The 24,535-nt window shown below is 36.3% G+C and overlaps 1 protein-coding gene across 1 annotated transcript in view; it reads left to right on the top strand.

The window, feature by feature from the left end:
- Nucleotides 1-24,535, top strand: part of SI (sucrase-isomaltase) — a 117,308-nt gene that overhangs the window by 38,605 nt on the left and 54,168 nt on the right. Inside the window, exons 19-25 of the mRNA XM_088843151.1 lie at nt 477-533; nt 1,206-1,330; nt 3,125-3,213; nt 7,951-8,000; nt 8,939-9,109; nt 14,338-14,493; nt 23,964-24,170. Of these exons, the coding sequence (XP_088699277.1) occupies nt 477-533; nt 1,206-1,330; nt 3,125-3,213; nt 7,951-8,000; nt 8,939-9,109; nt 14,338-14,493; nt 23,964-24,170 (855 nt within the window). The remainder of the gene's footprint in view (nt 1-476; nt 534-1,205; nt 1,331-3,124; nt 3,214-7,950; nt 8,001-8,938; nt 9,110-14,337; nt 14,494-23,963; nt 24,171-24,535) is intronic.

Genomic DNA, 24,535 nt, shown 5'->3' on the forward strand with positions numbered 1-24,535 from the left:
GTTACTTAAAAGTTGGTATGTCATGGAAATATGTAGAAATGAATGTGTTCACACTCATATTTGCCATGCAGATAATAATGATACAAATATATGCATCCATTTTTTTAGTTGCCACTTAAATTTATTTCATCTTTGCTTTTGGAATATTGTATATTATGAAAGTATCTAAAACTTTTCAAATAGCCTTTTGTTATATATAGAAAATATTGTAGTGTAACATACAAAGGAAGTTTTTCACTTCACTATGAAAATCCAACAACATGTGATGTGACTCTCTTCTGTTACACATGGAAGTAAAGTATATATATCTACATATAAATTGTTATTGTTTAGTTGCTAAGTTGTGTCTGACTCTTTGCAACACAATGGAATCTATAGCCCACCAGGATTCTCTGTCCATGGGATTTTCCAAGCAAGAATATTGGAATGGGTTGCCATTTCCTTCTCCACATATAAATTATCTTGTTTTATCTTAGGGCGCAGAAATAGTGAGTGCATACATCCCTGATGCTACTTGGTATGACTTTGAAACTGTAAGTAAACCTAATATAATAATAGATCAAAAAAATAACAATTTCAGATTTCAATAATGCATAAAAATCTGCACAGGTATATATTTGCTTACATGTGAGCAGGTATATGTCCCATTGCACATGATTAATATGAAGTATATTCTTTAGTGTAAAAAGTTATCCATCTTAAATTATGGAAATAAAAAGTCAAGAGTAACTCTAAGAAGAATTGGTAACTTATTTTAATACTTTTTCTATTTTACATATTCTTCCAGAAAAAAATTGTTTATTTTAAAGGGAAGTATTTTGCAGTGCACTTATATTTGCTAATCAGGCCCTTTATTTTTTATAAGAAAGAAGTTTTTTTAATCCTTTCAAGAGACCTGTTTAACTGAAAACAAAGAATAAAATAGGACTAATTAAGAATATTGTTAACTATTGTAGAAAGAAAATGGATTTCTCTATGTTGATTTTTTTTTTTTGTAAAGCTGAATTTATTTTTAGCCAAATTTCTTCAGTAAACTGAAGAAGTTTCTTTAAAAGTTAGAAAACAACATGTTACTATTCACTAAAATGACATGAATGGCTCATAAAAAGAATTATTTCTCTGTAAATTCTATGTGTAATTCTTGTGAAATGGGCTTAAAATCTTTGAAATAATTAAAAAAAAATCTTTTATTTTCCAAATATTAGGGGGTAAAAAGGCCATGGAGAAAACAACGTGTTGATATGCAGCTTCCAGCAGACAAAATAGGATTACATCTTAGAGGTGGTTACATTATCCCCTTTCAACAACCTGCTGTAACTACAACAGCAAGGTAAAATTAAAAAGCATTAATTGAAATCTGAACTATAATTTAATTTTTCACATATTTATTAAAAATCAATGATTGAAATTTAGCTTTTTAACCAGAAGATATTTAATGCAAGGGATTCTTGCATATAACTATCATAGTTATAAAAAGAAGCAAGAATCAAATTACGTATTAATATATTACAACAAACTTCTTGATTAAAAAAATGAGCATAATTATATTAGAACTTTATCTCCTGTGTCAAAACTGTACTGATTTATTTCTGTAAAGAATATATATAATTAAAGTTAATTGCTGATTATTACTAAATAATGAAATATTAAATGTTATATAATTGATTCAAGTGTCAGTTGTTACCTGTTTGAATTGTCAGTACATAAATGTCACAATGATTGTTTCCCAGGTAAAATGTTTTAAGTCAATAAATGAGGTAGATATTTCTGTATAGGTAAAGAATGATATAGAAATTAAGTTGTTCAGTAAGAATAAATTTTAGAACAATTTAGGAAAAAGAAGAAACTTGAAAATTCTGGTACTTCATCTTGCAAAATTCATTCTGGGTATATGGACAGAATGTGTCATATTGCATCTACATATTTCCCCATTTTTTACAACACCTCAACAGATAGCCACTCTATGCTCCTTACCCTGATTTATTTTCTTCATAGCATTAAGAATATATGGAATTATATCTTTACTTGTTCTTGTATGTAGTATGTCTGTTCTCCTCAACTATATACTCCATGAAGGCAGGGACTGGACTTTTCACCGTTTTAGTTCACATACCAATAGTGTCACCCTATTATGGAATGAAAGTGAAAGAAAGTGGAAGTGAAAGTCGCTCTGTTGTGTCCGACTCTTTGTGACCCCATGGACTATACAGTCCATGAAATTCTCTCTAGGCTAGAATACTGGAGTGGGTAGCCTTGGGGGATCTTCCTGACCCAGGAATCAAACCAGGGTCTCCTGCATTGCAGGCAGATTCTTTACCAACTGTGTTATAAGGGAAGCCCTACTATGGGATAAGCTCCTGGTTTTCCCCAGATATTTGTTGAAGGTACAAATTCATGAGTGAATGAATTAAACTAGTTAGTCATGTAATTAGGTTTGTTTCTTAGAATTATTTTCATATTGTCAATGTTTCATGATTATGTTCTCAAAATCATTAGTTATATTCTAGAGATGTATCAAATGAGAGAAACATGCTCTGATGGGTGCATGATGGAAAGAATATATTCTGTATACAGTAGTTACCTGGACTATATAGCCTCATTTTAAGTTTAGAAACCAATAATAATATACAACTAAAATAAATATTAATCATACTTCATTTCACATGGTATAATTAGCTTCATTTGTATGATTATTAGAGATTCTGCTTGGCATTTAAAGGTTTATTTTATAGTTTTTCATCGTTTTATAACCTTGATGCATTGCAATTCAGGGTTAATATATTTGTGGCAAATAATGTTGAATATGGTGTTTCATAAGATATATTTAATTTGGTTGTTTGAGTTGAAATATTATTTTACAGTTTCAATTTAGATGGTGGTGCCTTAGCCTCCAAGAAATTCCATACTATATTTATTGTATTTATTCCTTTCATTTATTTTCCAATTATATAAATTATTTTTCTCATTGATAAATTATTAACAAATATAGGCATTAATTTTATTAATATCAATGTTCTCATGCAGAAATCCTACAAATCCTTATGTTGAAATGGATTTATTTATAGGATATTTCACTATTATAAATTTATTTTTAATCATACATACACCCAAACTTACTTAACAGCCGAAAGAACCCTCTAGGACTTATAGTTGCATTAAGTGATAATAACACAGCAAAAGGAGACTTTTTCTGGGATGATGGAGAAACTAAAGGTAAGTTTCAAAGTGATATGCTTTAAAATGTTTATTTTGATGATGGGAAGTTTTACTTTTATTATGAAATTACACAATTTAAAAATATCACAAGTTTTCATTTTTAATTTGTTTTTATAGCTATCTTAAGAGTTTAGGTAACTTTATGTAATTTAGCATTGCTATTTAAATTATGTAAATTTAATTACAACATTTAGTTTTCTCTCTTGGTTTATTGTAAAAATCTTTGACAAGTGTAGATACCTTTATTAGATTATTAAATAAAAATTAAAATAGTTAATAAGTTGACAGATGTATAAGTTGCATCCTATTTTCAACTATCTTTGATGATTATAGTGGTTAAAACTAAAATTTTATTACTGTAAAAGAAAACCAACATTAAATTTTACTCTGTGTAGGAAGGAGGGATAAATTGGTAATTTGAGATTAACAAATACACAGTACTATATATAAAATATATAAACAACAAGGACCTAGTATATAGCACAGGGAACTATATTCAGTATCTTTTAATGAATTATAATGGAAAAGAATCCAAAAAAGAAATATACACATATGTATATATGTTTAACTGAATCACTTTACCTGAAGGGTTGTAAATCAACTATACTTCAATAAAAATATTTAGTTAATGTCAAATTATTTGAGATAAGGATTTTACCATATGTCATCATTTATTTCAATTATTAAATGTCTTCTATTTAATTAGCGCAAAAGTTGAGAATTCAGTACACAAAGGGAATAAAAACAGAATAATTTTTTTCTAATATTAAATTATGCTATAGAAAATTAATCTGTTTGGATTTACTTAGTCAATTACAACCAGTCTCATAAATTTAAGGTGTTTTAATCTCATTTTTTAATAGAGGGCTCTTAGATATATGTTTTATATATGTGTGTATATATGTGCTCAGTCATGTCCTACTCTTTTGCAACCCCATGGACTCTAGCCTATGAGGCTCTTCCATTGGATTTTTGAGGCAAGAATACTGAGTTGCCATTTCCTCCTCCAAGGGATCTTCACAACCCAGGGATAGAACTTGCGTCTCTTGAGTCTCCTGCATTAGCAGGCACTGAACCACTTGGGAAGCCCATTATAGTATATGAAGCATCCAATATCTCTAACTTAAATATATGTATTGGTGTGTTCTCTTACAATTTGAAAAATATGGAATCTTTGAAATAGTCTGTTCTTTTCGAAGTCTTACCTGCCTGTGAATATGTAAATTACCACAGTATATCTGCTCCACTAAATGCATTGTCTTCCAATTGTCAGTTGATGGTAACTTCATCTCTACAAGATGCCTATGACTTTACAGTTCACTCTTATCTAGGAATCTCTTTTGGTTTTATCTTGATCTAGGAATCTTATCAATGCCACCATTATCATCATCACTACTTTTCATTCTAATTACTGTGATAGTTCCTTAATTGTTCTATAGGTTGATGACTCTTGTCAGCCCCCTCTGTTTACACTCTCTTTACCAACTGGCAGATAGAGTAAGACCTTTAGAAAATGATTCAAATTATCTCTTTCTGCTCACCTCTTTGGTCCAAACCCTCTAACAGTTCACCATTATATTCAGGAGTCACTGTCTTTACCAACATCCAGAGCACTCACCATGTCCTGTAGATTTAACACACACACACACACACACATGCACACATGCACGCTCACACAAATTGTTCCTTACTGTTCTCCATTTCCAGGGCTTCCCTGGTGGCTCAGTGGTTAAAGCATCTGCCGGCAATGCAGGAGACCAGGGTTTGATCCCTGGGTTGGGAAGATCCCCTGGAGAAAGAAATGGCAACCCACTCCAGTATTCTTGGCTGGAGAAACCCATGGATGGAGGAGCCTGGTGGGCAACAGTCCACGGGGTTGCAAAGAGTCAGACATGGCTGAGCGACTTCACTTTCACTTTCAGCACACCAGACTTTTCTTTCTTACTCAAATATGTTAGAGTCTAAGAAGAGGTGGCAGGAATACACAGAAGAACGGTACAAAAAAGATCTTCACGACCGAGATAGTCACAATAATGTGATCACTGACCTAGAGCCAGACATCTTGGAATGTGAAGTCAAGTGGGCCTTAGAAAGCATCACTACTAACAAAGCTAGTGGAGGTGATGGAATTCCAGTTGAGCTATTTCAAGTCTTGAAAGATGATGCTGTGAGAGTGCTGCATTCAATATGCCAGCAGATTTGGAAAACTCAGCAGTGGCCACAGGACTGGAAGAGGTCCGTCTTCATTCCAATCCCAAAGAAAGGCAATTTCAAAGAATGCTCAAACTACCGCACAATTGCACTCATCTCACACGCTAGTAAAGTCATGCTCAAACTTCTCCAAGCCAGGCTTCAGCAGTATGTAAACCGTGAACTCCCAGATGTTCAAGCAGGTTTTAGAAAAGGCAGAGGCACCAGAGATCAAATTGCCAACATCCGCTGGATCATGGAGAAAGCAAGAGAGTTTCAGAAAAACATCTATTTCTGCTTTATTGACTATGCCAAAGCCTTTGACTGTGTCGATCACAATAAACTGTGGAACATTGTGAAAGAGATGGGAATCCCAGACCACCTGACCTGCCTCTTGAGAAACCTGTATGCAGGTCAGGAAGCAACAGTCAGAACTGGACATGGAACAACAGACTGGTTCCAAATAGGAAAAGGTGTACGTCAAGGTTGTATATTGTTACCTTGCTTATTGAACTTATATGCAGAGTACATCATGAGGAACGCTGGGCTGGAAGAAGCACAAGCTGGAATCAAGATTGCTGGGAGAAATATCAATAACCTCAGATATGCAGATGACACTACCCTTATGGCAGAAAGTGAAGAGGAACTCAAAAGCCTCTTGATGAAAGTGAAAGAGGAGAGTGAAAAGGTTGGCTTGAAGCTCAACATTCAGAAAACAAAGATCATGGCATCTGGTCCCATCACTTCATGGGAAATAGATGGGGAAACAGTGTCAGACTTTTTTTTTTTGGGCTCCAAAATCACTGCAGATGCTGATTGCAGCCATGAAATTAAAAGACGCTTTCTCCTTGGAAGGAAAGTTATGACCAACCTTGATAGTATATTAAAAAGCAGAGACATTACTTTGCCAACCAAGGTCCGTCTAGTCAAGGCTATGGTTTTTCCCGTGGTCATGTATAGATGTGAGAGTTGGACTGTGAAGAAGGCTGATCGCCGAAGAATCGATGCTTTTGAACTGTGGTGTTGGAGAAGACTCTTGAGAGTCCCTTGGACTGCAAGGAGATCCAACCAGTCCATTCTAGAGGAGATCAATCCTGGATGTTCATTGGAGGGATTGATGCTAAAGCTGAAACTGCAATACTTTGGCCACCTCATGCGACAAGTTGACTCACTGGAAAAGACTCTGATGCTGGGAAAGGTTGGGGGTGGGAGGAGAAGGGGACGACCGAGAATGAGATGGCTGGATGACATCACTGACTCTGTGGACACGAGTTTGAGTGTACTCTGGGAGTTGGTGATGGACAGGGAGGCCTGGCGTGCTGTGATTCATGGGGTCGCGGAGAGTCGGACACGACTGAGCGACTGAACTGAACTGTAGCATACTAAGGTGAACTCTGACCTGAGTATAGATTCCAAACACTTATTACATAGAAATTCAATAAGAGTGGATTTCAGCAGAAGCATTAATAACTGTTCATAATCATCAGGTAAAGAATGTTGTTGAGACAATACCTTTATGGTAACAGGTGAGATTTAATTTTAAGGTTATGCTTATTTCTCAAATTATTTGTTTCCAAGTTCATTACTTTTTTCCTACTTGCAAAAATTTACCTATGGCTGATTCATGTTGAGGTTTGGCAGAAAACAGCAAAATCCTGTAAAGCAATTATCCTTCAATAATAAATAAATTAATTAAAATTATGTTGATAATTTAATTCATATAGGATGGTTAAAATATGGAGTTATGATTTAATCAGTCATCTAATATGATGACTATATACTTAAGTGTGTTGAAAAGTTAAAATCAGAATTTTCTGAATAATCAGTCAAATATACAAATAGCAAAATAACCTTCAATTCAGATTCTGATTTTAATTTTATTCCCTAGGATTAAAATTTTAAGTAAATTAATGTTACTCAAAGTAGTCTATATAAATCCTAGGATTCCCTTTATATTTTCCATTCTAGTTTCTCCCAAATATTTTAGTTATAATCTATAGTTTCCTGTTAAAGAAACATGTTGATTAAAATGCTATGTTTCATATATGATGCAGAAAACAATTATTTTCTTCCATTTTTCTCATTAAAGTGTACTTGAATCGTTAATATGTCTCCACATTCAGTCCTTCTTCAGATAATGAAAAAAAAAATGAAAGATGCAAAACAATATTGTGGTGTCCCACGTCTTCCCAAGATAAACTTCTTGTTACACAATTTACTAGAGAGAGATAAAATATCATTCAAAACAATAGTTATAATTATATATCTTTTACTACAAATTTGCATTCTCTGAGTTTCTAGAACTATTTTAGCAGTCTGAAAAGTTAAACTGGGCAAAGATGCATTCATTACCTTTACTTCCTGAGAAAATAAACTACCAAAGTTATTTTATTTAAAGATAATAAGTTTAATGAAAAGAATGTATTTAATTTGCTTAATAAATAATACTTACTTTAAAAAAATTTCCTGTATTGTCTAACTGTAATAATAAAATAAGAATTTAACATTATTTTGATCTGATAACTTATTTTTCTCCCATTACAGATACCATCCAAAAGGGCAACTACATTTTATATACATTTTCAGTTTCTAATGTAAGCATTCTCCTTGGACACATGGTTAAATATAATAGCTTGTTAATGTCTAGATTGTGCTTTCTCTTGGAAAGATTTTGCATTTCTCTCCAAAGATCAGTGGAAAGAAATGAAATAAATTATTTAATTTAAATTATTAAATTGTATATGAATTACCTTAAATTTTTATGTTTCAATATAATAGTATATTTCAATATAATAGATGAATTTCTGATGATGAAGTTTTATACAAAATCATCAGACTTCTTGTAAGCACTATGTCTTGTTTAAGCAGATCCTAGGAAAATAATCTCCACATATTTGACAATATTTTAATATACCAAACATAGCAGTGACTGTCATGGATTTGGGGTGAAAATGAAAATGCTTTGCACAAGGTTAAATTTTGATAATTAGTAGCTATGCTTCTAAGTTAGATTTATTCATATATTCTTTTTGTTAAAGCTAAGTTATTCTTCACCAACATTTAGGGCTAGAATGAGAAGGGATATGCATGATTTGCATCATGCATCATTTATCTCTGAAAATAATTTTATGGCATATACACAAAAAATTTTTTTAAGAGTCGCTAATAAGTATATTTATATCGGGTATTTGAACATGAAGAGCCGTTGAGAATGTAGGGATAGATGATTGGTTATTTTCTTATTATATATATATAATTAAATACTATATCAGTGTAAATGAATTCTAAATTATGTGAGATTCAAAATATTTTCTTAGAATTTTATCTAATTCTTATTCCCTTTGGTCCAGACTTTTTCACTTAGCAATTTTAATAAAAATATGTGTTTGTTGATTGTCTTTATTTAGTAAATAGACTATAATTTATATATATTTAGAACTATAAGATTTAATCAGTTTGTTGTAAATACACTTGTATTGTTATTTCTGATTTGTATGCAATGACCTTCTACTTGATATATAATTTTTTTCAGAACAAGCTAGATATCACATGTATGCATTCATCATACCCAGAAGGAACTGCTTTAGCATTTGAGACTATAAAAGTCCTTGGGTTGATAGACACTGTTACAGAAGTTTCAGTGATAGAAGATAATCAACCACTGAGAGCTCACTACAATTTCAGTTATGATGCTTCTAACCAGGTAAATATAACCTCTTAAAATATTTTAGTGTCATATTCTGTCATATTTAACATAAAATCATTCTGGCTCTTGGTTTTGTGATTTTTTTTTATTCATTACATTTCTAGTTTTATTTTCCTTTTGCTGTCAATATCCTAATTTAGGTCATTTCAATTTATATTGAGTTATCAACCATAAGGTGAATTCATGCTACTCCCTCTCTATTCAATTTTTTCTTGGATATCACTTATCTCTGCCTTCCTAATATATTTTTTAATCCATTTCTCTAATTTATCTACTGCATACAATAAAAAATGTAAATGTTTTAACTTCTTATCTAAGACTCCCTAAGTTATTGATTGAATTCATTTCTTCAGTTTTCCCCACTTCTCCTTTCATGAGCTCTCTTCGTCCTCAACATATCTTGTATCAGTATTCTTTTTCAAATTTTTGTTAACACTCTTCCCTTCTAGTGGTCCCTTTCTTACCCTCAGTCTTTCCTCCTTTGACAAATGTACTAGAGAGGGTAAAGAAGTAGCAGAACTAGGTTCAGCTCTAGCCCTGAAGTTTGTGCATTTCAACAATAGATTAATATCTCAGCTTTCTCATATGTAAAATGAAATATTTAATCATAATGTTGCTTAACTATGTTAGACAAAATAATTTAAAACATAGAAGTGATTTTTATTGGCATTTACTTTCGTACCATTTCTATAACCCTAATTGTTAGTAATGTTAGCATAAATTCTAAATTAAGATATAGAACATGATATTGGAGTGAATTGTCTAGCTCCTAAGCCCTCTAGCCCAGAGTTTTCCATGTAGGAATTTCCATAAAATATGTATTGGTTAATTTTTTTATTTATTTAGTAAATGTACTATAAAATATATATACCTGTGACTATAAGAACTCACCAATATAAATTAAACAATGCAAGCTTATTGAGAATTTTATAAATCTAGTAAAGATTATATGGGGGCACAATACAAAATCATTTTATTATATGGTTTTCACAATTCCAGCTCATATTTATTTCTAGCTTTATGCTAATGTAGAGATTTATGCGGGCTTGGTGACTCAGCAGTAAAGAATACTCCTGCCAGTGCAGGGGACAAGGGTTTGATTCTTGGGTTGGGAAGTTTCCCTGCAGAAGGAAATGGTAACCCACTCTAGTATTCTTGCCTGAGAAATCCCATGGGTAGAAGAGCCTGGCAGGCTATAGCCCATGGAGTCACAAAAGAGTTGGACATGATTTAGCAATTAAATAACAACAAAGATTTACAGAGACACTTGGAGGTACATCTTTCTAATTCTTCTAAGCTTGGACTAATTTTATATGACTTTTTATTTCTAAATTAGAGCTATGAAGGATAACAAAAAAGAAACTATGCAGATGAAATTGGGACAAATTTTGTCAGTGTCATCAGTTCAATTCAGTTCAGTCGCTCAGTCATGTCCGACTCTCCGTGACCCCATGAATCACAGCACTCCAGGCCTCCCTGTCCATCACCAACTCCTGGAGTTCACTCAAACACATGTCCACAGAGTTTGTGATGCCATCCAGCCATCTCATTCTCTGTCGTCCCCTCTCCTCCCACCCTCAACCTTCCCCAGCATCAGAGTCTTTTTCAGTGAGTCAACTCGTTGCATGAGGTGGCCAAAGTATTGCAGTTTCAGCTTTAGCATCAGTCCTTCCAATGAACACCCAGGATTTATCTCCTTTAGAATGGACTGGTTGGATCTCCTTGCAGTCCAAGGGACTCTCAAGAGTCTTCTCCAACACCACAGTTCAAAAGCATCAATTCTTCAGCTATCAGCTTTCTTCACAGTCACATAAACAATAACTAAACAAAAATTTGAAATATCGTAACAATGAAAATACATTCATGGGATTCTCAAGGCAAGAATGTTGAAATGGTTTGCCATTCCCTTCTCCATTGCACCATATTTTGTCAGAACATTGAATATTAGGCAATGATCAAAACCATCCCCAATAAAAAGAAATTCAAATAGGCAAAATGGTTGTCTGAGGAGGTCTTACAAATAGCTGAAAGAAGTGAAAGGCAAAGGAGAAAAGCATTTCATGCAAAGATGGGCACAATAAAGGACAGAAACGGTATGGAGCTAACAGAAGCAGAAGAGATTAAAAAGTGGTGGCAAGAATACACATAAGAACAATACAAAAAAGTTCTTAATGACCTAGATAAGCACAATGGTGTGTTCATCCATCTGGAGTCAAACATCCTGGAGTGAGAAGTCAAATGGGCCTTAGGAAGCATCACTAGGAACAAAACTAGTGGAGGAGATGAAATTCCAGCTGAGCTATTTCAGATCTTAAAAGATAATGCTATGAAAGTTCTGCACTCAATATGCCAGCAAATTTGGAAAACTCAGCAGTGGCCACAAGACTGGAAAATGTCAGTTTTCATTCCAATCCAGAAGAAGGGTAATGGCAAAGAATGTTCAAACTGCAATCCTCCATGCCATGCTTCAACAGCCCATGACCAGAGAATTACCAGATGTATAGACTGGATGTAGAAAAGGGGGAGGAATCAGAGATCAAATTGCCAACATCCGTTGGATCAAGGAAAAAGCAAGAGAATTCTAGTAAAACGTCTACTTTTGCTTCATTCACTACAGTAAAGCCTTTGTGTGGATCACAAGTTGTGGGAAATTCTTAAAGGGATGGGAATACCAGACTACCTTACCTGCCTCCTGAGAAATCTGTATGCAGGTCAAGCAGTAGCTATTAGAAGCAAACTCAAACAACAGACTGATTCAAAATTTGGAAAGGAGTGCATCAGTATATATTGTCACTCTGCTTATTTAACTTATATGAAAAGTACATAATGTGAAATGCCAAGTTGGATGAATCACAAGCTGGAATCAAAATTGAAAATAAATAAATAAATGAATAAAATTAAGATATGCAGATGACACCACCCTTATGTCAGAAAGTGAAGAAGAACTAAAGATCTTCTGGATGAAGATGAAAGAGGAGACTGAAAAAATTGGCTAAAAACTCAACATTCAAAAAACTAAGATCATGGCATCTGGTCCCATCACTTCAAGGCATATAGATGGAGAAATAATGGAAACAGTGACAGACTTTATTTTCTTGGTTCCAAAATCATGCAGACAGTGACTACAGCCATGAAATCAAAAGATGCTTGCTCCTTGGAAAAAAAGCTATGAGAAAGCTAGACAGCATATTAAGAAGCAGAGACATTACTTTGTCGCCAGTCTATGTAGTCAAAGCTATTATTTTTCCAGTAGTCATGTATGGATGTGAGAGTTGGACCATAATAAAACTGAGTGTTGAAGAATTGATGTTTTTGAACTGTGGTATTGCAAGGAGATCCAACCGTTCAATCCTAAAGGAAATCAACCCTGAATATTCATTGGAAGGAATGGTGCTGAAGCTGAACTTCCAATACTTTGGCTACCTGATGCAAAGAGCTGACTCATTGGAAAAGACCTTATGCTGAGAAAGATAAAAGGCAGGAGGAGAAGGGGATGACAAAGAATGAGATAGTTGGATGGAATTACAGACTCAAAGGACATGAGTGTGAGCAAGCTCCAGGAGATGGTGAAGGACAGGGAAGTCTGGTGTACTCTAGTCCATGGGGTCCCTAAGAGTGGGACATGAGTGAATGACTGAACAGCAACAACAACTACGAAAATAATAGTGTATGGAATATACATATGTATACTCCATGTTTATGGAGTATATAGTATACATTCCAATACACTATTTTATATATATATATATATATGTATATATATGTATCAGTTCAGTTCAGTTCAGTCTCTCAGTCGTGTCCGACTCTTAGCGACCCCATGAACCACAGCACGCCAGGCCTCCCTGTCCATCACCAACTCCCGGAGTTCACTCAAACTCATGTCCATCGAGTCGGTGATGCCATCCAGCCATCTCATTCTCTGTCGTCCCCGTCTCCTCCTACCCCCAATCCCTCCCAGCATCAGACTTTTTTCCAGTGAGTCAACTCATTGCATAAGGTGGCCAAAGTATTGGAGTTTCAGCTTTAGCATAAGTCCTTCCAATGAATACATATATACACACTGCAATATACTATTATATTTGTATACATGTATACATTATGTATACATATGTATATGTTGTGTGTGCTTAGTTGATCAGTTGTGTCCAACTCTCTGCTACCAAATGGACCACAGCCCACCAGGCTCCTCTGTCTATAGGCATTCTCCAGGCAAGAACACTGGAATGGGTTGCCATGCCCTCCTCCAGGGGATCTTCCCAACTGAGAGATCAACTCCAGGTCTCCTGCATTGCAGGTGAATTCTTTACTGAGCCATCAGGGAAGACCATACATATATTGTGTATATGCATATATTTGTGCGTGCCTACTAAGACGTTTCAGTCATGTCCAACTCTTTGAGACCCTATGGACTGTAACCCTCCAGGCTCCTCTCTCCGTGGGATTCTCCAGGCAAGAATACTGGAGTGGGTTTCTTTTTCCTCCTCAGGGAATCTTCCCTACCCAGGGATCGAACCTGCATCTCTTATGTCTCCTGAGTTGGTAGGCAGGTTCTTAATCAGAAGCATACCTAGAAAGCTTATATGCCTATCTATCTAAGTTTGTATATATATTGTGTCTGTACACTTCAATACACTATTATATATATATATATATAAAACATTATCCTCTCATTTTTTTTCTTTTTGTGTATTGCCATATTATTTCCCAATTTGTACCTCAAATATTGTTAGCAGTGGATTTGACTCGGGAAGCCTCCAAATCAACCACAGTGTCAACTTTGTTTTCATTGAAGAAATTAATATTTATTTCACACCTGATATTCCAAGCCTTGTGCCCCAAGCATTGTATGTGTTTTAAATTTCACATATTATTTATTTGTTAATCTCAATTTATAGAGGGAGGAAATTGAAGCTAAAACAGACAGATGTTTCTTGAGACTCATGAGCATTTATTGGCAGAACTGAGAAGTAAACTCATGTCTGGATTTAAAGATGTTTTTTATCAGTATTCTGTAATTTCTCCTAGTTTTCCTGTCTTGAGGTCCTAGCTTTTCCAGTGGCATGACATGTTTTCTCCTATCTATTCTTTTCTTTTAGTATTGCATTAAAATTATTAAGAATTGATTTGAAGAATTGATGATGGGTTGCTTCATTTTATAAATGTTAACTATTTTTGAATGATCCAATGGTCAGAAATACTCTTTACTGTTTTCTTTGTCTTCAAAGATTCTACTAATTTACAATCTGACATTTAACCTTGGAGGAAACTTTACCGTTCAATGGGATCAAACTTTTTTGGAAGTTGAAAAGTTTACTTGTTATCCAGATTCAGACACTGCAACTAAAGAACACTGCGAAGAACGTGGCTGCTTATGGCAAAAGGTAATAAGATTTTTAATTATTCTGAAATGGATTTCACATAAGAATTTCAATGTAAACTGTACATATTAAAATTTTAATTCTACAGCATACAAACTAAATTCATCTAGAGAAGCATTTGGAATTTGAAATTAAACTTTTAATAGGTAATTATCTTAATTAATTCTCCAAAGATATGGTTTAGTACATGCTATCGTCTGTTCCGTCCCGTCCCTCAGTCGTGTCCGACTCTATCCAACCCATGGACTGTAGCCTACCAGGCTTCTCCGTCCATGGAATTCTCCAGGCAAGAATACTGGAGTGGGTTACCGTTTCCTTCGCCAGGGAATCTTCCTGACCCAGGGATCGAACCCGGGTCTCCCGCATTGGAGGCAGAAGCTTTAACCTCTGAGCCACCAGGGAAGCCCCTGCTAAATGTTAAATAAGCAAGGTAACAACATACAGCCTTGACGTACTCCTTTTCCTATTTGGAACCAGTCTGTTGTTCCATGTACAGTTCTGACTGTTGCTTCCTGACCTGCATACAGGTTTCTCAAGAGGCAGGTCAGGCGATCTGGTATTCCCATCTCTTTCAGAATTTTCCACAGTTTATTGTGATCCACACAGTCAAAGGCTTTGGCATAGTCAATGAAGCAAAAATAGATGTTTTTCTGGAACTCTCTTGCTTTTTTGATGGTCCAGCGGATGTTGGCAATTTGATCTCTGGTGCCTCTGCCTTTTCTAAAACCTGCTTGAACATCTGGGAGTTCATGGTTCACATATTGCTGAAGCCTGGCTTGAAGAATTTTGAGCATGACTTTACTAGCGTGTGAGATAAGTGCAATTGTGCGGTAGTTTGAGCATTCTTTGGCATTGCCTTTCTTTGGGATTGGAATGAAGACTGACCTTTTCCAGTCCTGTGGCCACTGCTGAGTTTTCCAAATTTCCTGGCATATTGAGTGCAACACTTTCACATCATCATCTTTCAAGATTTGAAATAGCTCAACTGGAATTCCATCATCTCCATTAGCTTTGTTCATAGTGATGCTTTCTAAGGCCCACTTGACTTCACATTCCAAGATGTCTGGCTCTAGGTCAGTGATCACACCATCGTGATTATCTTGGTCGTGAAGATCTTTTTTGCACAGTTCTTCTGTGTAATCTTGCCACCTCTTCTTAATATCTTCTGCTTCTGTTAGGTCCATACCATTTCTGTCCTTTATTGAGCCCATCTTTGCATGCGACGAGTTGACTCACTGGAAAAGACTCTGATGCTGGGAAGGATTGGGGGCGGGAGGAGAAGGGAATGACATAGAATGAGATGGCTGGATGGCATCACCGACTCGATGGACGTGAGTTTGAATGAACTCCGGGAGTTGGTGATGGACATGGAGGCCTGGCGTGCTGTGATTCATGGGGTCGCAAAGAGTCAGACACGACTGAGCGACTGAACTGACTGACTGATGCTAAAAGTATGTGTAAATTGCTCTCCAGGTACTTTAGAAATAGTGTAACTTTATTTAATAAAATAGAACTCTATTTGTTGCGATCTCTTAGATGTTGGTTGTGACTGACTAGCTTAGTTCAGTAAGGTATTTTGCCAATAAGGAGTAGTCTTTCAAAAGCATTGTCTCAAGTAATTAAAGCTTCTGAAATTGATTGATGAGTTGTAACTGGCCCACTAAGAGGTGACAGTTTCTGCCAGTAATTCTGGTCAAACCTTCAAAAGCAATGATGGTCATTAAAAGTAGAAGTTTTTATAGAAGTGTATATGAGAAGAGTACACTCATGTGCTTATTTTATTTTATAAATTCTGAGCTTTTGGTTACATCATTGGGATTTGTCAGGAAAAAGAAAAAACACATTTATTTCATGTTCAGTTCAGTCGCTCAGCCATATCTGACTCTTTGGGATCCCATGAACCACAGCACACCAGGCCTCTCTGTCTTTCACCAACTCCCGGAGTTTAACCAAACTCATGTCCATTGAGTCAGGGATGCCATCTAACCATCTCATCCCCTGTCGTCCCATTTTCCTCCTGCCTTCAATCTCTCCCAACATCAGGGTCTTTTCAAATGAGTCAGCTGTTCGCATCAGGTGGCCAAAGTATTGGAGTTTCAGCTTCAACATCAGTCCTTCCAATGAACACCCAGGACTGATCTCCTTTAGGATGGACTGGTAGGATCTCCTTGCAGTCCAAGGGACTCTCAAGAGTCTTCTCCAACACCACAGTTCAAAAGCATCAATTCTTTGGCGCTCAGCTTTGTTTACAGTCCTACTCTCACATCCATACATGACTCCTGGGAAAACCATAGCCTTGACTAGACAGACCTTTGTTGACAAAGTAATGTCTCTGCTTTTTAATGTGCTGTCCAGGTTGGTCATAACTTTCCTTCCAAGGAGTAAGTGTCTTTTAATTTCATGGCTGCAATCTCCATCTGCAGTGATTTTGGACCCCCCCAAAATAAAGTCAGTCACTGTTTCCATTGTTTCCCCATATATTTGCCATGAATTGATGGATCTGGATGTCATGATCTTAGTTTTTTGAATGTTGAGTTTTAAGCCAACTTTTCCACTCTCCTCTTTCACTTTCAGCTAGAGACTCTTTAGTTCTTGATTTTCTGCCATAAGGGTGTTGTCATCTGCACTTCTGAGGTTAGTGATATTTCTCCCAGCAATCTTGATTCCAGCTTGTACTTCATCCAGCCTAGCATTTCTCATGATGTACTCTGCATATAAGTTAAATAAGTAGGGTGACAATATACAGCTTTGACCAAGTACTCCTTTTCCTATTTGGAAATAGTCTGTTGTTCCATGTCCAGTTCTAACTGTTGCTTCCTGACCTATATACAGTTTTCTCAAGAGGTAGGTCAGGTGGTCTGCTATTCCCATCTCTTTCAGAATTTTCACCAGTTTATTGTGATCCACGCAGTCAAAGTCTTTGGCATAGTCAATAAAGCAGAAATAGATGTTTTTCTGGAACTCTCTTGCTTTTTCGATGATCCAGCGAATGTTGGTAATTTGATCTCTGGTTCCTCTGCCTTTTCTAAAATCAGCTTGAACATCTGGGAGTTCATGGTTCATGTATTGCTGAATCTTGGCTTGGAGAATTTTGAGCATGACTTTATTAGTGTGTGAGATGAGTGCAGTTGTGAGGTAGTTTGAGCATTCTTTGGCACTGCCTTTCTTCGGGATTGGAATGAAACTGACCTTTTTTAGTCCTGTGGCCACTGCTGAGTTTTCCAAATTGCGTATTACCAACAAATTAAATGCATGTCTTATTACACCAAGAAGAGTCTAGACACATCTGCCAGAAACTTCCCAGAAATGTCTGCACTTATATGAAGAATACATAGAATACCTGACCCAAGAGAAATGGCCCTCATTCCTCTTCATTGCTTGGTAAAAGTACATAATCTTTACCATTCAGAAAGTTTATGAAAGAACTGAAGAAAACAAGTGAGAAGAAAAAAGATTCTGAAATCAATAAAAACAAATAGTGAAGTATCATTGCAGTATGCCTACAGTATCTTCTTTATAAATTGCAATTCTTCTTTCAAACCCATACCCATCCTCCATTGAGTTCAGTGTATGGTCACTTCTGTTATCAAAATGAATCTAAAGGATGGTACTAAAGCTCCAATAACTTCTAATAAAGTTTACTCTTCCCATTACTATTACTCCTCATGTTCAACACCTTATAGATTTTTAAGTCAAATAAGTGGAGCTCTAACATTAGAAGTTTATTAAATATAATTTAGAAAATTTATGTTTCTTTAGACCATACTGTTTATTCATTGATTCATTTAACAAATACTTGAGAGCTACTATGTTCAAGGCACTGTTCTAGGAGAACAAAATAAAAGAAACTGTCTTCTCTGTTAGAGATTATATTTCAGTGTGGGAAAACAAGCAGATAACTTAAAAAGTTGTTTTAGGGACTTTCCTGGTGGTCCAGTGGTTAAGACATTGTCTTCCAGTGCAGGGTCTGTGGATTCAATCCCTCTTCAGGGAGTTAAGATCCCACATGCCTTGCAGCCAAAAATCAAAGCATAAAACAGAAACAGTATTTTAACAAATTCAATAGATTTTAAAAATGGTCCACATCAAAAAATATTTTAAAAACTTAAAAAATAGAAATTGTGTTCTATTTTAGATAATTATTTCAGAGAACAAAAAGCAGAAAAGGAAAAGGGAATATGTGGGATGCCAGTGGTGTAACTATAATTAGTGTACACAAAAGGTTTCTTTGAGAAGGTGGCATTTGTTAAAAGAGATGAAGGAAAGAAAGGAAGGAATAATATTCCAGAAAGAAAATAAATCAGCCTGAATTGAACCTGAAGCAAAAATGTACCTGGTAGAGTCTACCAACAGCAAGGAGGCCATCATGTCTGAAACAGAATGAGTGAAAGGAAGAACAAGAGATAAAATTATAGACATATGAAAACAGATAATATAGATCCATTACTAGACCACATTTAAGAATAAAGTTTGGACTCTGAGATAGAATTCTACTGGAGAGTTTTGAACAGACAAATAAATTTCCATGTTAATGGAATTATAATGGTTTCTGTGTTGAGAACAGACTGTAAGACTAAGGCAGGGAGACCAGGAAAGAGGTTACTGCTGTAAACAAAGTAAAATATTGGTAGATTGAGCCAAAGTGGTACCGGTAGAATTAGTAATAAGTGTTTGACTTTGTGGTGAGCTTCCCAGGTGTCTTATTGGTATAGAGTCTATCTGCCAGTGCAAGAGACCCAGGAGACTCAGGTTAAATCGCTGAGTCAGGGAAATCCCCTGGAGGAGGAAATGGCAGCCCAATCCAGTAGTCTGGCCTAGTAAATCCCATGGAAATAGGAACCTGGTGGGCTACCGTCCATGGGGTCACAAAGAGTCAGATACAACTTAGTGACTAAACACACACATGACTGACTTTTTTCCATATTTTTAACATAAAACTAGAAAATGTTGTTCTTTGATTGGGTATGGGATATGAGAGAAGAGAAGAGTAAAATGACTTCAAGTTTTTTATGTAAACAGCTGAGAAAAAGAGAAAGTATTTAGTAACACACTGTCAAAACTATGGGGAAACAAACAAGAAGACGAAGAGTTTTGTTTTGGACAAATTAAAATTGAGACACTCAATACAAATCAAAGTGAGGCTTTCCAATTGTGAGATATAAACTAATGAACACAGAAGAACTATACAAAAAAGATCTTCATGACCTGAATAACCACGATGGTGTGATCACTCACCTGGAGCCAGACATCCTGGAATGTGAAGTCAAATGGGCTTTAGGAAGCATCACTATCAACAAAGCTAGTGGAGGTGATGGAATTCCTGTTGCGCTATCTCAAATCCTAAAAGATGATACTGTCAAAGTGCTGCACTCAATATGCCAACAAATCTGGAAAACTCAGCACTGGCCACAAGACTGGAAGGTCGGTTTTTACTCCAAAGAAAGGCAATGCCAAAGAACATTCAAACTACTGCACGATTGTCCTCATCTCACATGCTAGCAAAGTAATTCTTAAAATTCTTAAAGACAGGCTTCAACAGTACATGAACTGTGAAATTCCATGTGCTCAAGCTGAATTTAGAGAAGGCAGAGGAACCAGAGATCAAATTGCCAACATCCTTTGGATCATAGAAAAAGTAAGAGAGTTCCAGAAAAACATCCACTTGTGCTTTATTGATTACATCAAAGCCTTTGACTGTGTGGATCACAACAAATTATATCTGCCTCCTGAGAAATCTGTATGCAGGTCAAGAAGCAACAGTTAGAACTAGACAATACGCAGAGTACATCATGTGAAATGCCAGGCTGGAAGAAGCACAAGCTGGAATAAAGATTGCCAGGAGAAATATCACTAACCTCAGATATGCAGATGACACCACCCTTATGGCAGAAAGTGAAGAGGAACTAAAGAGCCTCCTGTTGAAAATGAAAGAGGAGAATGAAAATGCTGGCTTAAAGCTCAAGATTCAAAAAACTAAGATTGTGGCATCCAGTCCCATCACTCCATGGCAAATAGATAGGGAAACAGTGGAAACAGTGGCAGACTTTATTTTCTTGAGTTCCAAAATCACTACAGATACCTAGTGCAGCCATGAAATTAAAAGATGCTTGCTCCTTGAAAGAAAAGCTGTGACCAACCTAGACAGCATATTAAAAAGCAGAGATATTTCTTTGCTGACAGAGTTCCATCTAGTCAAGGCTATAGTTTTCCAGTAGTCATGTATGGATGTGAGAGATGGACTGTAAAGAAAGCTGAGCACCAAAGAATTGATGCTATGGAACTGTGGTGTTGGAGAAGACTCTTGAAAGTTCCTTGAACTGCTAGGAGATTCAACCAGTTCATCCTAAGGGAAATCAGTCCTAAATATTCATTGGAAGGACTGATGCTGAAACTGAAACTCCAATACTTTGATTACCTGATGCGAAGAAATGATTAATTGGAAAAGACCCTGATTTGGGGAAAGATTGATGTCAGGAGGAGAAGGGGACAGCAGGGGATGAGATGGTTGGATGGCATCACCAACTCGATGGACCTGAATTTGAACATGCTCTGGGAGTTGGTGACAGACAAGGAAGCCTGGGGTGCTGCAGTCCATGGGGTTGCAAAGAGTCGGACACGACTGAGTGACTGAACTGAACTGAAAATAATGAAACTGAAAATTTTACATCATTGGTAAGATATAAAATGCAGAATCAGCATATATATATGTGTATATATATATATAGTTTTTAAAGTTATGTAATACAGTGACATCATCAAAGGAAGGAGCTTGAAAAGGGTAAAGTTCAAAAACTAAACTTCTGAATCATCCAATGCTTTGACTCAGGGAAATGATAAAAATAAGTAAAGAGACTGAAAATAAATTGAAAATGAATTAGATTGAAAACCATCTAATTGTTGTTCTTGTCAGCCAAGCAAACAAGGCATTTCAAGACAGAGAAAATTACCAATTGTGCAAATTATGCTTTTAAATTAGTAAGATAAGAACTGGAAAGTGACAAGGATTTGGCATCATGGAAGTCTTTGGTAACTATTACAAGAGAAATACTGATAGAGTTCTGGGAATAAAAGCCTCATCAGATTGAAAATGAGATTCCATTAACACTGAAATCACAATGTAAATATAGAGAATATGGTGAGCTTTTTGTATTTGGCCATAAGGAAAGCTTAAAAAATACAGCAGTAATTGGAAAAATTAATGAGGTGACAGTTTCTTTAAGATGCATGCATGCTAAGTCACCTCAATCATATCTGACTCTTTGCAACCCCATGGACTGTAGCCTGCCAGCCTCCACAGTCCATGGGATTCTCCAGGCAGAAATATTGGAGTGGGTTTCCATTTCCTTCTCTAGGGGATCTTCCCAACCCAGGGATCGAACCTGCATCTCTTGAGTCTCCTACATTGGCAGGTGCAATGTTTACAACTAGCACCACAGGATGGGAAAAATCAAATCAGTTTATGTCATTGGGAATAACCTGTAATGAGTGGAATATTAGTGATACAGGACAGAAAGTTGAGAATTGCAGGAGAAATGTTTTTGCTAGCAAAGAGGCATGGTACTGGGTGCACAAATGAAATGGTTTTCCTTATACAGAATCACAGGCAGAACATATTGTGTAACAGGAAGTAAAGAGGTGGTCGGGTAGTTGTCTTGTTTCATTCTGATATTTCTTCTGATTGCTTTCCTTTTCATACTGAAATAATAAGGAAAATCATTAGGAGATGATAAGAATAGGGAGGATTTTTCACGAAGACAAAAGGAAAATGTTATCCAGGGCAGTGTGATAGTGAATGAACTAGGCAAATATAGCACGATTGTGTCTTATGGACCCACTCTAACTTTCATGATTACGTAAAGGGAGAACAATCTGCATGATTGCCAGCATTTTTCAAGCCACATTCAGCCACACAACTTAGGCACTGAGATTTAGAAAGAAAGTGAACGTGTTAGTCACTCCATTGTGCCAGGCTCCTCTGTCCCTGGAATTCTTCAAGCAAGGATACTGGGGTGGGTAGCCATTCCCTTCTCCAAGGGATCTTCCTGACCCAGGGATCTCCTCAGTTCAATTCAGTTCAGTCACTCACTTGTGTCCGACTCTTTGCCACCCTTTGGACTGCAGCATGCCAGACTTCCCTGTCCATCACCAACTCTTGGAGCTTACTCAAACTCATGTCCAATGAGTTGGTGATGTCATCCAACCATCTCATCATCTGTTGTTCCCTTCTCCAGCCTTCAATCTTTCCCTGCATCAGGGTCTTTTCCAATTAGTCACTTCTTTGCATCAGGTGGCCAAAGTATTGGACCTTCAGCATCAGTCCTTCCAATGAATATTTAGGAGTGGTTTTCTTTAGGATGTACTGGTTGGATCTCCTTGCAATCCAAGGGACTTTCAAGAGTCTTCTCCAAAACCACAGTTCAATAGCATCAATCTTTAAGCACTCAGTGTTCTTTATAATCCAACTCTCATATCCATACATGACCACTGGAAAAACCATAGCCTTGACTAGATGGATCTTTGTTGGCAAAGAAATGTCTCTGCTTTTTAATATGCTGTCTAGGTTGGTCACAGCTTTTTTTCCAAGGAGCAAGCATCTTTTAATTTCATGGCTGCAGTCACCATTTGCAGTGATTTTGGAACCCAATAAAATAAATTCTGCCACTGTTTCCCCATCTATTTGCCATGAAGTGATGGGACCTGATGTCATGATCTTTGTTTTTTGCATGTTGAGCTTTAAACCAGCTTTTTCACTCTCCTCTTTCACTTTGAACAAGAGACTCTTTAGTTCTTCGCTTTCTGCCATAAGAGTGGTGTCATCTGCATATCTGAGGTTAGTGATATTTCTCCCGGCAATCTTCATTCCATCTGGTGCTTCATCCAGCCCAGCATTTCACAGGATGTACTCTGCATATAGGTTGACATATGTACTATGCATATAGGGTGACAATATCCAGCCTTCATGTACTCCTTTCCAATTTGGAACCAGTCATGTCTGGTTCTAACTGTTGCTTCTTGACCTGCATACTGATTTCTCAGGAGACATGTTAGGTAGTCTGGCATTCCCATCGCTTTAAGTATTTTCCACAGTTTGTTGTGATCCACAAGTCCAAGGCTTTGGCGTAGTCAATAAAGCAGAAGTGGATGTTTTTCTGGAACTCCGGTGCTTTTTTGATGATCCAAAGGATGTTGGCAATTTGATCTCTGTTTCCTCCTGGATTGTGAAAATTTCTGAGTCTTGTCTTTTATAACTGAAGATTACTGGCAAGGTTTGTGGTAGAATGTCCCTCAGTTTGGGTCTAGTTGATGTCTTCTGAGGATGGTGGCTCAGATGGAAAAGGGTCTGCCTGAAGTGCAGAATACCTGGGTTCAATCCCTGGATTGGGAAGATCCCCCTGGAGAGGGAAAGGCTACCCTGATAGATAATGTTGCCTGATAGATATTTTGTGTTATGATTGCACTTTTTATGTTTTTAGGCTCATTTAGGATCCAAAGCACCTGAGTGTTACTTTCCTAAAGAAGAGAACTCTTATTTAGTCCACTCAACTCAGTACTCATCAGTGGGTGTAACAGCTGACCTCCAGCTGAATACTGCAAATCCTCGAATAAAGCTACCTTCTGATTCCATCTCATCTCTTCGTGTGGAGGTGAAATATCACAAAGATGATATGTTGCAGTTTAAGGTATGCTTATTATAAACTATCACAATGCATGATTCATCTCTCAAGAAAAATTTTAAATAGATTAGGTGCTTGGGTTTTTCATGTAATATTAAGGATTATTAATTGGATTGATGATCTTTTGGTTCTATAAAGCTTTTTTGGTCTTCCTACAGAGCCCATAGCTAGATGCAAAATAAGTAAAACTTTCTGTTTTTGCTAGCTTTTTGAATAATTAAACATATAGTGGTGATTTTTAATTATTTAAATTCTTGATAAATTGATAGATCATTTAGTTGAACTCTGTTGGTTGTCCCATTCAAGTAAACCAAATAAGACAAAACAAACACAATAAGATCCTTATTGTTTCCATTTGTTTTAAATAGTGA

This window comes from Moschus berezovskii, chromosome 1, assembly GCF_049115385.1.
Source record: "Moschus berezovskii isolate FMDL1 chromosome 1, NW_MosBer_1.0, whole genome shotgun sequence".
Classification (NCBI taxonomy): Eukaryota; Metazoa; Chordata; class Mammalia; order Artiodactyla; family Moschidae; genus Moschus; species Moschus berezovskii.